General features: G+C 39.4%; 1 protein-coding gene across 1 annotated transcript in view; it reads right to left on the bottom strand.

The window, feature by feature from the left end:
- Positions 1-13,696: 13,696 nt before the first annotated feature.
- Positions 13,697-13,926, bottom strand: part of LOC124623584 — a 94,987-nt gene continuing 94,757 nt past the window's right edge. The window contains exon 5 of the mRNA XM_047149047.1: positions 13,697-13,918. Coding sequence (XP_047005003.1) covers positions 13,893-13,918 — 26 coding nt within the window. The 3' untranslated portion in view covers positions 13,697-13,892. The remainder of the gene's footprint in view (positions 13,919-13,926) is intronic.

A 13,926-nucleotide genomic window follows, 5' to 3' on the forward strand; every position in this document is an offset into this window, starting at 1 on the left:
TTTTACCATTTTACAAGAAGTAGGAAAGGAAAGGGAAGGATTGCATCATGGTTCTAGCACAGTAGGTTGCACGTAGCTGCACTGAAAGTCCATATCTTTCTACAGAAGCACAACACCAAGTGCAACAATCTGAAGTTCTCTTCCCTGAAGTATCAGTGTCGCCAAGACACTGAAATGTTGTATTAATATTCAATGTTATCATTTTGGTAGTACATTAGGTACACCAAACAGTAGTACCATAATAACATCTCCATCGTTCAAGGTGGTGGACAGCATGATGTGTCAACACCACATTCTTGTAGAATCCATACTCTTTCAGCAACGTAGAATTAGTGCAAAAACCAAATATAGTGCTCCATGATCATGAGGATGGACAGGACAAACGGATATTGCAGTAATTTCTGGTAATTAGGTCAGAAGGTGAAGGACATTAAGTCTTATGCTAGTCATCATTGAGAATTACACTAGTCTATCAACCGATTTGAGTAATTGTTGGCATTCATTGCCTAGTTACTAAACATTTCTGTACTATGTAGGGAGTATTACAGAACATTATTGATAAGTCATCTGATTACAGTAAATATTGGCACTCATTGGCCAGTTACAAACCATTTTTATGCGTTATTCAGAAGTGATCATTCAAAGCAAGAGTTAATTAATCGCATAGCATTTACATAATTCATCTAATTATAGTAATCATTGGCATTCATTGGCCAGTTACTAAACATGTAGCAAGTATTGAATATTACAAAACACTATTCATAACTCATCTGATTGCGGTAATTATTGGCACTCATTGACCAGTTACAGACCATTTTTATGCATTATTCAGAAGTCATCACTCAAAACAAGAGTTAATTAATGGCATAGCATTTACATAATTCATCTAATTATAGTAATCATTGGCATTCATTGGCCAGTTACTAAACATGTAGCAAGTATTGAATATTACAAAACACTATTCATAACTCATCTGATTGCGGTAATTGTTGGCACTCATTGGCCCATTACAAACCATTTTTATGCATTATTCAGAAGTCATCATTCAAAACAGGAGCTAATTCATGGCATAGCATTTATAGAGTATAACAAAAATATTATTTACAGAAATTATTGGCATAGCATTTATGCATTATTACAAAATATCATTCAGTATTACTCAGAACTCATCATTCAAGTGACATAGGACATATTTAAAATGTAACACACTATAACTATTACTCAACGTCTGTGGTCCAATAATACATAGATATAATGGATTCAATACATATGAGAAATTTGCATTATATTTAGAACTAGAAATATCTCTTAAACTGGTACCATTATTTCGGACTGGTAATACGTTCTGTTGTGCTAGCAGTGAATTACGTTGAGATCGATAATTATTTGCTGGGGCATGAATATATTTTCTTTTGACTTATTGCTGGAAATAAGGATTAATAACGTCATTCGTCATGAGTCAGCTGTAGCAAGGTTATGAAACAAGTAGGGTATATGTGATCACATTCATGAATGACACACACAAATGGGTAAAAAAAATGGAAGTACTAGAACAGGTTTAATGACTAACTGCTTATAGCACATTAATTTCATGAAAAGCTTCTCCTGGAAAAAATACAAAATGGATTATTGACCTGAAAGAAGAAACGCATATTATGCTGAAAAGTAGTGAACTTCGAATTAACAGGTAATGAAACGTGTACTCAATATGTATGTACTCTAGCTGCCCTTTCCAAAACATTCAGTCATTATACCATGTGACATAAGACATACTGTCAAAACGAACTGCCACAAATAGTTAATAACTACATAGCATCTCTTAACTAATAGTAAATATATAAACTTCATCATAATTCTCATCTGCAATGAAAAACTTCATTATTCATATTAGCATATTCTTCATATAACTATTCATCATTCATTATCATCTTCATTATTCATATTACCATTTACTTCATACAGCTATTCATAGTATAGAATTTCTTGAAACTTCCTGGCAGATTAAAACTGTGTGCACGACCGAGACTCGAACTCGCGACCTTTGCCTTTCGCGGGCAAGTGCTCTACCAACTGAGCTACCGAAGCACGACTCACGCCCGGTACTCACAGCTTCACTTCAGCCAGTACCTCGTCTCCTACCTTCCAAACTTTACAGAAGCTCTCCTGCGAACCTTGCAGAACTAGCACTCCTGAAAGAAAGGATATTGCGGAGACATCCTTTCTTTCAGGAGTGCTAGTTCTGCAAGGTTCGCAGGAGAACTTCTGTAAAGTTTGGAAGGTAGGAGACGAGGTACTGGCAGAAGTAAAGCTGTGAGTACCGGGCGTGAGTCGTGCTTCAGTAGCTCAGTTGGTAGAGCACTTCCCTGCGAAAGGCAAAGGTCCCGAGTTCGAGTCTCGGTCGGGCACACAGTTTTAATCTGCCAGGAAGTTTCATATCAGCGCACACTCCGCTGCAGAGTGAGAATCTCATTCTGGAAACATCCCCAAGGCTGTGGCTAAGCCATGTCTCCGCAATATCCTTTATTTCAGGAGTGCTAGTTCTGCAAGGTTCGCAGGAGAGCTTCTGTAAAGTTTGGAAGGTAGGAGACGAGGTACTGGCAGAAGTAAAGCTGGGAGTACCGGGCGTGAGTCGTGCTTCGGTAGCTCAGTTGGTAGAGCACTTGCCCGCGAAAGGCAAAGGTCCCGAGTTCGAGTCTCGGTCGGGCACACAGTTTTAATCTGCCAGGAAGTTTCATATCAGCGCACACTCCGCTGCAGAGTGAAAATCTCATTCTGATAGAATTTCTTATTTCTAGCATATTTCATCACTAAAACTAAGATGTGTAGTTCTGTCTGACAGCCGGCATCAATCGCTTCGTATACTGAAAGAAAAATAATTAGTGAAGACTGCTATCATACGATGTGTATAGTATATTCTTGTTAATGCTTGTTAATTCTGATCCATTTACTCTTCGTGACAAGATATTGCAATTTCTTTGCTTCATTCTGATGGTGAAATTCCCATTTCATAGTAATCCACTGTGGGTTGTTTAAGTTATTTCTTTTACACGTTATTGCTTTCTGAAAATGATGAATAAGGATTAATATCTTGCATTTAAATCATATACTCATTAAATAAAAACTTGTTTCTAGTGATATAATTAACCATACAGCATAGCATGACAGAAAACGTATTATGTCAAAAACATAGACAGTTTTCAAGTGCAAAAAAAAGTACACAGAGTATCACAATGCGGTAGCAAAAAAAATTTAAAATAGTCAAGATATTGAGATGTCATAAGGAAAAATGTCAAAGTCAACTGGTGTTGGTTATATCTTAAAGATTTCGTAGTGCATACAAACAAAATAGGAGAACAATCATACATACTCAAAATATGGAAAATGTGCACGGTCTGATATATAACGACAAGAAAAGCGACCTGCTAACCTTACCTTGCTGGGCACTTTCCAAGAAAAAATACGATCATTATCAGTAAGTAGTCACATAAATATAATTGCTTAAGTGGACATAAAATATGTAAGTTTATCTGGAAAAATGTGCACGGTCTGATGTGTAACAACAAGAAAAGCGACCTGCTAACCTTACCTTGCTGGGCACTTGCCAAGTAAAAAAATATGATAATCATCAGTAAGTGTTCATATAAATATAATTGCATAAGTGGTCATATAAAAGTCAGGAAATGGCATTACAGTGTGATAAATCATAAAGTATGTTCATTCAATAAAGGGTTTAATATTGGAGACATGGTGATTGCCTTTGCTTTTTCTGGTTCTCAAAGTTTCGACGTGGACTACTTTGGGGTGAGGAATGCTGCGAATTCAATATGGACCTGCGTATAGAAGCTCAAATTTACTGCATCTACTCTTTCCTCTGTTGGATAAATAGTATGTACGTACTAATATCTTCTGTCCAATGTGAAAGTCACGGCGTGTACAAACCTGTTTTTGCTGTCTTCTCCGGCGCTCTGCGGCACGTTTGATGTTGTTGAGTGCAATGTCAATTATTTCATGGTGGCGTAGTCGACGAGATGTAGAATAGGATACTAATTCTTTAATTTTGTTAGGTGGTTCAACATTTTTCAATACAAAAAATAACAGTTCTGTCTCAGTATAAGAAAACATTTTCTGGCTCCGTAATGTGCGTAACTTAAATGAGTACACCAAATTAATTTGTTAACAAGCTCGTCAGGAATACATAGTAACCAATTGTTGCTGTCAGGGTTCGAGCGGCGAAACAGAATATTATTGCGTACAGTGTAATGGTTTCTGATGGTAACATTATTCCTATCTTGCCAAAGGTGTTTAATTTCTTTCCATTCGTTGTCTTTACTCTGCTCTTGTGCTATATCTCGTAATGACGACGAAATGAAATTTTCAAATGCAACTTGTTGAATATACATGACGCTAAAATTTGCTTGGCAGAAGTTGGTTGCGATGTCTTGCTGATTGTTGCTGAGAGAACGCGATAGTGCGTCTGCAACAATATTTTGTGTACCGGGAATGTGAACAATTGTAAAATTAAATTCCTGTAAATAAAGTTTCCATCTGCTTAACCTGTCATGTGTAAATTTTGCTGAAAGTGTAAACGGTCGTATGTCTTCCATAAAGAAAATGCCGAAATCTCGTAAATGCCCATACAACACATAATGTTTCAAGTTCTGTAACAGAATAATTGCGTTCACCAGGTGACAGAATGCGACTCGCAAAGGCGATGTTTTAAATTACTGTAGAACCATCTTCTTCAATTTCCTGAAAAATGTGTACGCCTAAAGCGGTGTTAGAACTGTCGGTGGCAATGGAAAAATTTCTAGTAAGATCTGGATGTGAGAAAAGTGGTGCATTCAACAAAGCTTGTTTCAGATTGACAAATTCAGACTGTGCTTGGCTATCCCAGGACCAAATAGTGTTTTTACCTGTCAATTGACTTAATCTAGGGGTGTCTAAAGCAGAGTAATGAATAAATTTACGACATAAGTTAATTAAACCCAAAAAGCTGCGTAGTTGTTTCTTCGTCGTAGGAACAGTAATGTCACGTAAAGCTTGAAGTTTTTCCGGGTCAGGCGCAATGCCTTCTGCTGAAATTACATGTCCAAGAAATTTTATAGAAGTTTCGCCCAAGTGCGATTTGCTAAGATTAACTGTGAGTCCTTGTCCACGAAAAGTTTGCAACAGTTGTTCAAGAATCAGATTGTGTTCAGACCAGATAGCTTCTGCAATAAGAATGTCGTCTACATACACTCCTGGAAATGGAAAAAAGAACACATTGACACCGGTGTGTCAGACCCACCATACTTGCTCCGGACACTGCGAGAGGGCTGTACAAGCAATGATCACACGCACGGCACAGCGGACACACCAGGAACCGCGGTGTTGGCCGTCGAATGGCGCTAGCTGCGCAGCATTTGTGCACCGCCGCCGTCAGTGTCAGCCAGTTTGCCGTGGCATACGGAGCTCCATCGCAGTCTTTAACACTGGTAGCATGCCGCGACAGCGTGGACGTGAACCGTATGTGCAGTTGACGGACTTTGAGCGAGGGCGTATAGTGGGCATGCGGGAGGCCGGGTGGACGTACCGCCGAATTGCTCAACACGTGGGACGTGAGGTCTCCACAGTACATCGATGTTGTCGCCAGTGGTCGGCGGAAGGTGCACGTGCCCGTCGACCTGGGACCGGACCGCAGCGACGCACGGATGCACGCCAAGACCGTAGGATCCTACGCAGTGCCGTAGGGGACCGCACCGCCACTTCCCAGCAAATTAGGGACACTGTTGCTCCTGGGGTATCGGCGAGGACCATTCGCAACCGTCTCCATGAAGCTGGGCTACGGTCCCACACACCGTTAGGCCGTCTTCCGCTCACGCCCCAACATCGTGCAGCCCACCTCCAGTGGTGTCGCGACAGGCGTGAATGGAGGGACGAATGGAGATGTGTCGTCTTCAGCGATGAGAGTCGCTTCTGCCTTGGTGCCAATGATGGTCGTATGCATGTTTGGCGCCGTGCAGGTGAGCGCCACAATCAGGACTGCATACGACCGAGGCACACAGGGCCAACACCCGGCATCATGGTGTGGGGAGCGATCTCCTACACTGGCCGTACACCACTGGTGATCGTCGAGGGGACACTGAATAGTGCACGGTACATCCAAACCGTCATCGAACCCATCGTTCTACCATTCCTAGACCGGCAAGGGAACTTGCTGTTCCAACAGGACAATGCACGTCCGCATATATCCTGTGCCACCCAATGTGCTCTAGAAGGTGTAAGTCAACTACCCTGGCCAGCAAGATCTCCGGATCTGTCCCCCATTGAGCATGTTTGGGACTGGATGAAGCGTCGTCTCACGCGGTCTGCACGTCCAGCACGAACGCTGGTCCAACTGAGGCGCCAGGTGGAAATGGCATGGCAAGCCGTTCCACAGGACTACATCCAGCATCTCTACGATCGTCTCCATGGGAGAATAGCAGCCTACATTGCTGCGAAAAGTGGATATACACTGTACTAGTGCCTACATTGTGCATGCTCTGTTGCCTGTGTCTATGTGCCTGTGGTTCTGTCAGTGTGATCATGTGATGTATCTGACCCCAGGAATGTGTCAATAAAGTTTCCCCTTCCTGGGACAATGAATTCACGGTGTTCTTATTTCAATTTCCAGGAGTGTACGTTGTGATTTTGTCTTTAAGTTCTGTCGGAAGTATAGTATTCAAACCGCGAATAAATGCTGCTGAAGAAGTTGTTAAGCCGAACGGTAATTTGCAAACTTGATAACAGTCACCAAAACAGAGGAAAGCTGTGTACTTTCTGCAGTTCGGATGGAGCTGAATTTGCCAAAATCCCGATTTCAAATCTAACGTGGAATAAATAGCAGTACCATGAAATTTCTGTAGAAGTTCTTCTAGTGTCTGTGGGCGATCTGTTTCATTAATAATAATGTCATTGATATGACGCGAATCAAGTACGAGGCGAAGTGAGCCATCTTTTTTCTTAACAATACGGAGTGGGTTTATGTACGGACTAACTGCCGGTTCAATAATACCTTGGTCAAGCATAGCTTGCAATTCTTTCTTACCTTGTTCTCTGTGAATATACGGAATGGGATAATGTTTGGCTTTAAACGTGTCGTGCTGTTTAACTAGAAATTCATACACAAATCCGGACATAGTACCACGAATGTTGTGAAAAACTGGAGCTTGCTGTAAAAGAATTTTGCGTAGTTGCGTGCGTTCGTCGTCTGTATTTGCAATGCTCTGTTTAACTTTATCAGAAATCATCTGCATAACATCATAGTCGGCGTCGTCTGGTGTATAATAGTTGTGAACATACGTATCTGTGAACAATGTGGAATGACAGTCCGTGTTACGTGATGCAGAAATGACCACTGTCCGATTAATTGCTTGTTCTTCTGCAGATAAAGAGTGCTGAAATTCTAATGCCAGTTGTACATTTTCATCCTTTAACATCAAATAGGAATTTTGAAAGTCAGTAATTGCGTCATGTTGTACCAGAAAATTCGTACCTAAAATAACGTCTGTTGTCAATAAGGGAACAATCCAAAAATTTGAGTGAAACGTATGACCTGCAATGCAAAATGATAAGTGTGTCTGTAACTTTACATCTACTCCTTTACCAGATACTGCTCCTTTTACTTTAGTTTTGCCTTATGGTAACGTAGGATAGGTATTCTCTTTGTTACATTCGTTGAAAGTTTCCTCGTTTATAAGTGACATAGCTGATCCAGAATCGATTACTGCTGAAAATTTGGATGATCCAATCCTTACTTCAATGACAGGGTGTGAAATGGTTTTTTGAATAGCTGGTTTTTCCTGCAAAAGAGTGTCTCGGATGTCGTCAAAAGTAATAACATTTTCGTGAACAAGATTCTCTGTGTCAAAAGTATTGTTTGCGTTGCTGGAAGATTCATTCTGCACTGTATCTGGTCAAATTCTTTCTGATGTGCTGTTATTTTCGGGAGGATGCTGTGGCATTTCAACTATTTGTACTGTTCTGTTATTTCTTCCTGACATATTACGTTCGGGATGATACCGACTGTCTGATTCATTCATGATAATCTGTTGTTGCGGATGATTCTGCTGCTGGTAAGACCGACTGTTACGCTGATAATTGTGCTCATTACTTTTACGTCTGTCATGATTGTCATTGTTATACGGGGCGTTACGATATGGGTTGAAATGGTGTGTTTTCTGTACGTAGTGATTTCCTTGCTGCTGTGCGTTACTATTTGGTGTGGCCGACGCTATACGTGCAGTCGGCGAAACATTAAAGCTTGGTTGACGTTGCAGACTACATTGTTGGTTAGGTATGCTAATGGGCTGGTTTTGTTGTTGTTGTGGGGAAAACCCTGTATTGTTACCAAAATTTGTTTCCTGTTGCTGATAATTTTGTCGATACTGATAATCAAACTTTTGTCTGGTATTAAAGTTCTCGTGGTTACCATTTCTGGAGCGTATAATGACAACTGTCACTTTCGGTAAAACTTGTCATATCGGGTTTTCTTCCTAGATAGATCGATAGTTCAAGAGCTGTTTTGATAGATATAAACGATAGTAAAAGAGAAGGCAGCAGTGCAGAAAACTAAAGATGAAGTAGCACTACTACAGCTCAGGGCCCTGTGCACGCTACGGCACACATTCATCGAAGTGTAATGAAACCCCTGAGGTCTATTACGCGCTGCAAATAAATTTTAGTTTCTGTGTTACAGGCAATACCGGTGAAAATTCAAAAACAAATTGTCGTACCCAGTCCAATTCTAGTTTCTGCATTACGGACCAAGCTGGTAAAAATACGAAAGCAAATTGTCGTATCCAGTCTAAGGGGTGAATCTGTGTTCTGTCATTTTTAAATACCTTAAATTTCCTCACGGATAGAAAGTGCTTGTAATCAAAATTTTCGTCTCAGAATGTCTGAACAGGTTCAGGATTGTATGCTAATCTGTTTGTCTATGACTGTTCGGAATCTAACTCACGTACTCTCTGTAAATTATCTAAATTACACTGGCTGTGTGAGTCTGACAAATGTTCGGAGAGTGGTGAATGCTGTGATGTGTTAAAGGCTGAAATATTTTTCATCACCGTCACTTCTTGCTGTAATGATGACAATTTTCTACGTAATGTATTATTGGACGAACCTATTTCACTGATTGTCTGATGCAAATTTTGGAATTCGGGTGTTTGATTAAACGAAACTGGTGACATATCGTCTGATTTGGTGCCATTATTATTTTCAACAACATCAATACGACTGGCCAATTCATCATATTTTTCAGTCAGTGCTTTTACCTGATCATCGTTTTTAGTAGCGCAAGCATTAATTTGTTTTTGTACTTTACGTGTGGTTTTGTTCAATTTTTTAACGTCTGCTTTAATGGCATCGGAATCCTGTATTAGTTTCAACTTTTCAAGTCTATTGGTCATTGTCTGAAAGTCTAAAGTGTGTGTATCTGTTTTTGTTTTAAGATCGGAGATTTCATCATGCAATTCGGTGTTCAACTGTTTGATTTCGTCTGATACTGTAGCAATATTGTTGTCTACGTATGTTTTTGCTTTAGTAAACAATTTACGCTTATCTTCCTGTCTCTGTGCAGTAATTGTTTCCATGACTTGTTGCTTTACTTTATTCTGTTCCTGTATAAATTTACGGTAACACGTTACACTGTTTTGTAGGTGGTATTAAAACGTTCGTCAATTTGGCTGTTCTGTTGGTCAAATTTCGCGTCTACTTTCGCATCCAGTGTGCGTGAAAGTTCTGCTGACATTAATTTAAACTCGTCACGTAACTGTGTAGCGTTTTCAGAACATTGTTTAGCGACTGCACTAATTTCATCTCTAAGTAATTTAGTTGTGGCTGCATGTGTATTACTTAACTCTTGTGCCACAGATCTAATTTCTTCACAACTGTTCCTAGCACAAGCCGTAATTTCCTCACGTAATTGTTCTTTAGTATCATGACATTGCACGGCAACGGCTGTAATCTGTTCACTAAGTTGTTTGTTCTGTTCATTTAGGTTGTGTTTTTCATTCAACTGTTTAAGATTTTCATTAAGTTGTTTGAAGTTGTTGTCTTGTTTTTCATTCGACTGTTTGAGATTTTCATTAAGTTGTTGTTTGAGATTTTCATTAAGTTGTTTGTTCGATTCATTGAGTCGTTTGTTATTGTCGTCTTGTTCTTTCTTCGACTGTTTGGAATTGTTATCTATTTTTTCATTAAGTTGTAGCAATACTGCCATAACTTGATCCATGCTAAAAGTAGTGACTCTATTTTCTATGCTGTGTGTTGATGTATCTGCGTTTGACACGTTTTGAATAACCATTTGGTCATTGTCTGATTCTTGAAAAGGTTCGCCAATTGGATGTGCACTGTTAGTCACTACTTCAGAATCAAATAAATCTGACGTATTTTGAATACATTGTTCATCTTCGTGAGAAAAATTTATCTGTTCACTATGCAAATTTTGCAAATCAGGCGTGTCTAACTGGGTAGCGTTCATTGTATCGGAATGTGCCGCGTCATCAATTGTTAAATTTACTGTGGACATAATTGAATTTGTTTGCCCATCATTAGGATTTAACTCAATACTAATGATCGGCAGGCACTGATTATCTGTAATTAGAGGATTATCTTTATTACACTGAGTGTCGCAAGTATTATCGGTCAAATTATTGGAGTCGACTATTTCACTCATTGCACATCGCGATGTACTGTTAACAGTTTTTCGCGGCATTTTTCACAAATCAAAATTAAGCACAAAATGAAACAAAGACGAAGCAAAAATGGAACAAACACAATTACAACAAAGAGCAATAAATTGCCGATGATCTGTGAAAGAAAGAGTGACAAATTATTAAATGCGTTGCGCCAGATGCAAACTGCATTTAAGTAAATAAGAGCAGATATATAACTGACTACTTCTCAGAAATTCACAAAGAAATACGATCCTGGCCGGTTGTCGCCAAGTGTAACCTCCCCACAATTCATTCACATTTTTTAGTGTAACCTCAAAACAGAAAAATTCCTAAACCTCTCAACAGTAAAAATTATAATTATGTCGTTCATATTCAGTGTAACGTCCCAACAAAAAAAAATTTCAGTAACCTGGTAATAATACAATGTAACTAACCTCTCAATTAAATAATCGCTCACTTATAACTTTTGAATACTTGACTGTGAATTTAACCTGGTACAATTTGGACGTCTGCAGTGCTGCGTCATGGCCCTGAAAGATCATTCTGAATGAAAAAGAGAAAAATTCTTACCTCGGTGAAGTCGCCGGATAACGCATATATATCTCCTCTTACAATAAATTTTTTCTGGTGCAGCGCTGTGCAATGCTGGCCGATAGATTTGTCATTTATGAAAGGAAACAACTGATTTTTCTTTTGCAATAATCGGGATGATCATGGATTGGAGAAATTGGTAAACTCTTTAAATTGAAATGAATGGTTGTTAAAAGTTACTTTATATGAGAAAGATTATTATTGGGACATTTTTAAAACATTTACACGGGATTAGAGATAGCATTACTACATATGCGCGAGGCTGCTTTTTACCTTATACAATAACGCTCAGGCTCCGGCATCGCTGCACCACGACCTAGCAACAACTTACCGCTACAGCTACACAGTTCCTACTGCATCAACGCTGCTCTCTGGTCAGAGATTCTCTTATACCTTGCATATCGCAGGCAGCGCACGAGCAATACATCAAAATTGCATCTGCTCGGACCTCTTACAAGGATTAAGATCAGGAAAAACTGGTAGAAGCTGACCACGGGGAAGATCAGTTTGGATTCCGTAGAAATGTTGGAACACAAGAGGCAATACTGACACTACGACGTATCTTAGAAAATAGATTAAGGAAAGGCAAACCTACGTTTCTAGCATTTGTAGACTTAGAGAAAGCGTTTGACAATGTTGACTGGGATATTATCTTTCAAATTCTGAAGGTGGCAGGGGTAAAATACAGGGAGCGAAAGGCTATTTACAATTTTTACAGAAACCAGATGGCAGTTATAAGAGTCGAGGGGCTTGAAAGGGAAGCAGTGGTTGGGAAGGGTGTGAGACAGGTTTGCAGCTTATCCCCGATGTTATTCAGTCTGTATATTGAGGAAGCACTAAAGAAAATAAAAGAAAAGCTTGGAATAGGAATTAAAATCCATGGAGAAGAAATAAAAACTTTGAGGTTCGCCGATGACATTGTAATTCTGTCAGAGACAGTAAAGGACCTGGAAGAGCAGCTGAACGGAATGGACACTGTCCTGAAAGAAAGATATAAAATGAACATCAACAAAAGCAAAACGAGGATAATGGAATGTAGTAGAATTACATCGGGTGATGCTTCGGGAATTAGATTAGGAAATGAGACGCTTAAAGTAGTAAACGAGTTTTGGTAGTTGTGGAGTAATATAACTGATGATGCTCGAAGTAGAGAGGATATAAAATGAAGACTGGCAATGGCAAGGAAAACGTTTCTGAAGAAGAGAAATTTGTTGGCATCGAGTATAGATTTAAGTGTAAGGAAGTCGTTTCTGAAAGTATTTGTATGGAGTGTAGCCACGTATGAAAGTGAAACGTGGACGATAAATAGTTTAGACAAGAAGAGAATAGAAGCTTTCGAAATGTGGTGCTGCAGAAGAATGCTGAAGATAAGATGGGTGGATCACATGACTAATGAGGAGGTACTGAATAGAATTGGAGAGAAGGGAAATTTGTGTCACAACTTGACTAGAGGAAAGGATCGGTTGGTAGGGCATATTCTGAGGCATCAGGGGATCACCAATTTAGTATTGGAGGGCAGCGTGGAGGGTAAAAGTCGGAGAGGGAGACCAAGAGATGAATACACTAAACAGATTCAGAAGGATGTAGGTTACAGTAGGTACTGGGAGATGAAGAAACTTGCACAGGGTAGAGTAGCATGGAGAGTTGCAACAAACCAGTCTCTGGACTGAAGACCACAGCAGCAACAACAACGTTTTCCCTCTTCTCCTGTAATATTCCGTTGCAATTTCACGTCATTCTGACCAGTGGCGTGTTTGCTACAGCGTTTTGAAAGTTTAACTTTTATTATAATCACCCTGCACATAAAATTTTAGTAACAGTTGATATTAATAACAGTCACAGGAAAGCCTTGTGTAAAATATTCTTCTCGACTTCTTTCTCTTTATTCATATGCAGGGTAATGTCAATAGCAGGCATCAATGGGGAACAACGTGGTTGTTGGAGAGGTAGTATAGTGTTCTGGAAGCCAAACAGTGGAGTTATTCAATCAGAGAATCAGTCATCTCATCCAAAGGTGGGACACATATGTCTTTTATATTCTTGTAGTGGTGATAATTTTACCTTTACGAGCAAGAGTTACATGTTATTAGGCTTGGAACTTCATTCAACAAAACAGCATGTAAAGATTTATGGTGCCAATTAGTAATAGCGAAAACCTTGCATCCTTTCATAATCTGTGGTAAATTTGCTCATTTTTAAGAAAAACTACACATCTACGGAAGTATTCCTGGAAATAGTACATACTGTTAGAATTTCTTGTGTATTGTTGCCTCACTATCGTTGTATAATCTTTAGATCCTAAGCTGCGGAGTTTTTGCTGAGAATTTCTTTTTCGCACTGTATGCATGCAATGAGCAAGGACTGGGAGAAGACCTCAGCAGGGGGCAGAAAAAAAAAGTAGACCTGAAGATTGTGCAACAATATTTCAGGAGCAAGATACAATAACACTTAACATTAATTGTTATACACCATACACATTATTTCTGTATTTTTGTGCTACATCTCACATAATAACTGACACTCCTCAGATGTGTCGTACAATTTAGGACACATACATAGTACAATTTACAAAAACCAAAAAAATTACACTGATATTACATACTTTTAAAGCAGTGACTTCCATGGAATACCTGAAAAA

Source organism: Schistocerca americana, chromosome 1 (assembly GCF_021461395.2).
Source record: "Schistocerca americana isolate TAMUIC-IGC-003095 chromosome 1, iqSchAmer2.1, whole genome shotgun sequence".
Lineage (NCBI taxonomy): Eukaryota > Metazoa > Arthropoda > Insecta > Orthoptera > Acrididae > Schistocerca > Schistocerca americana.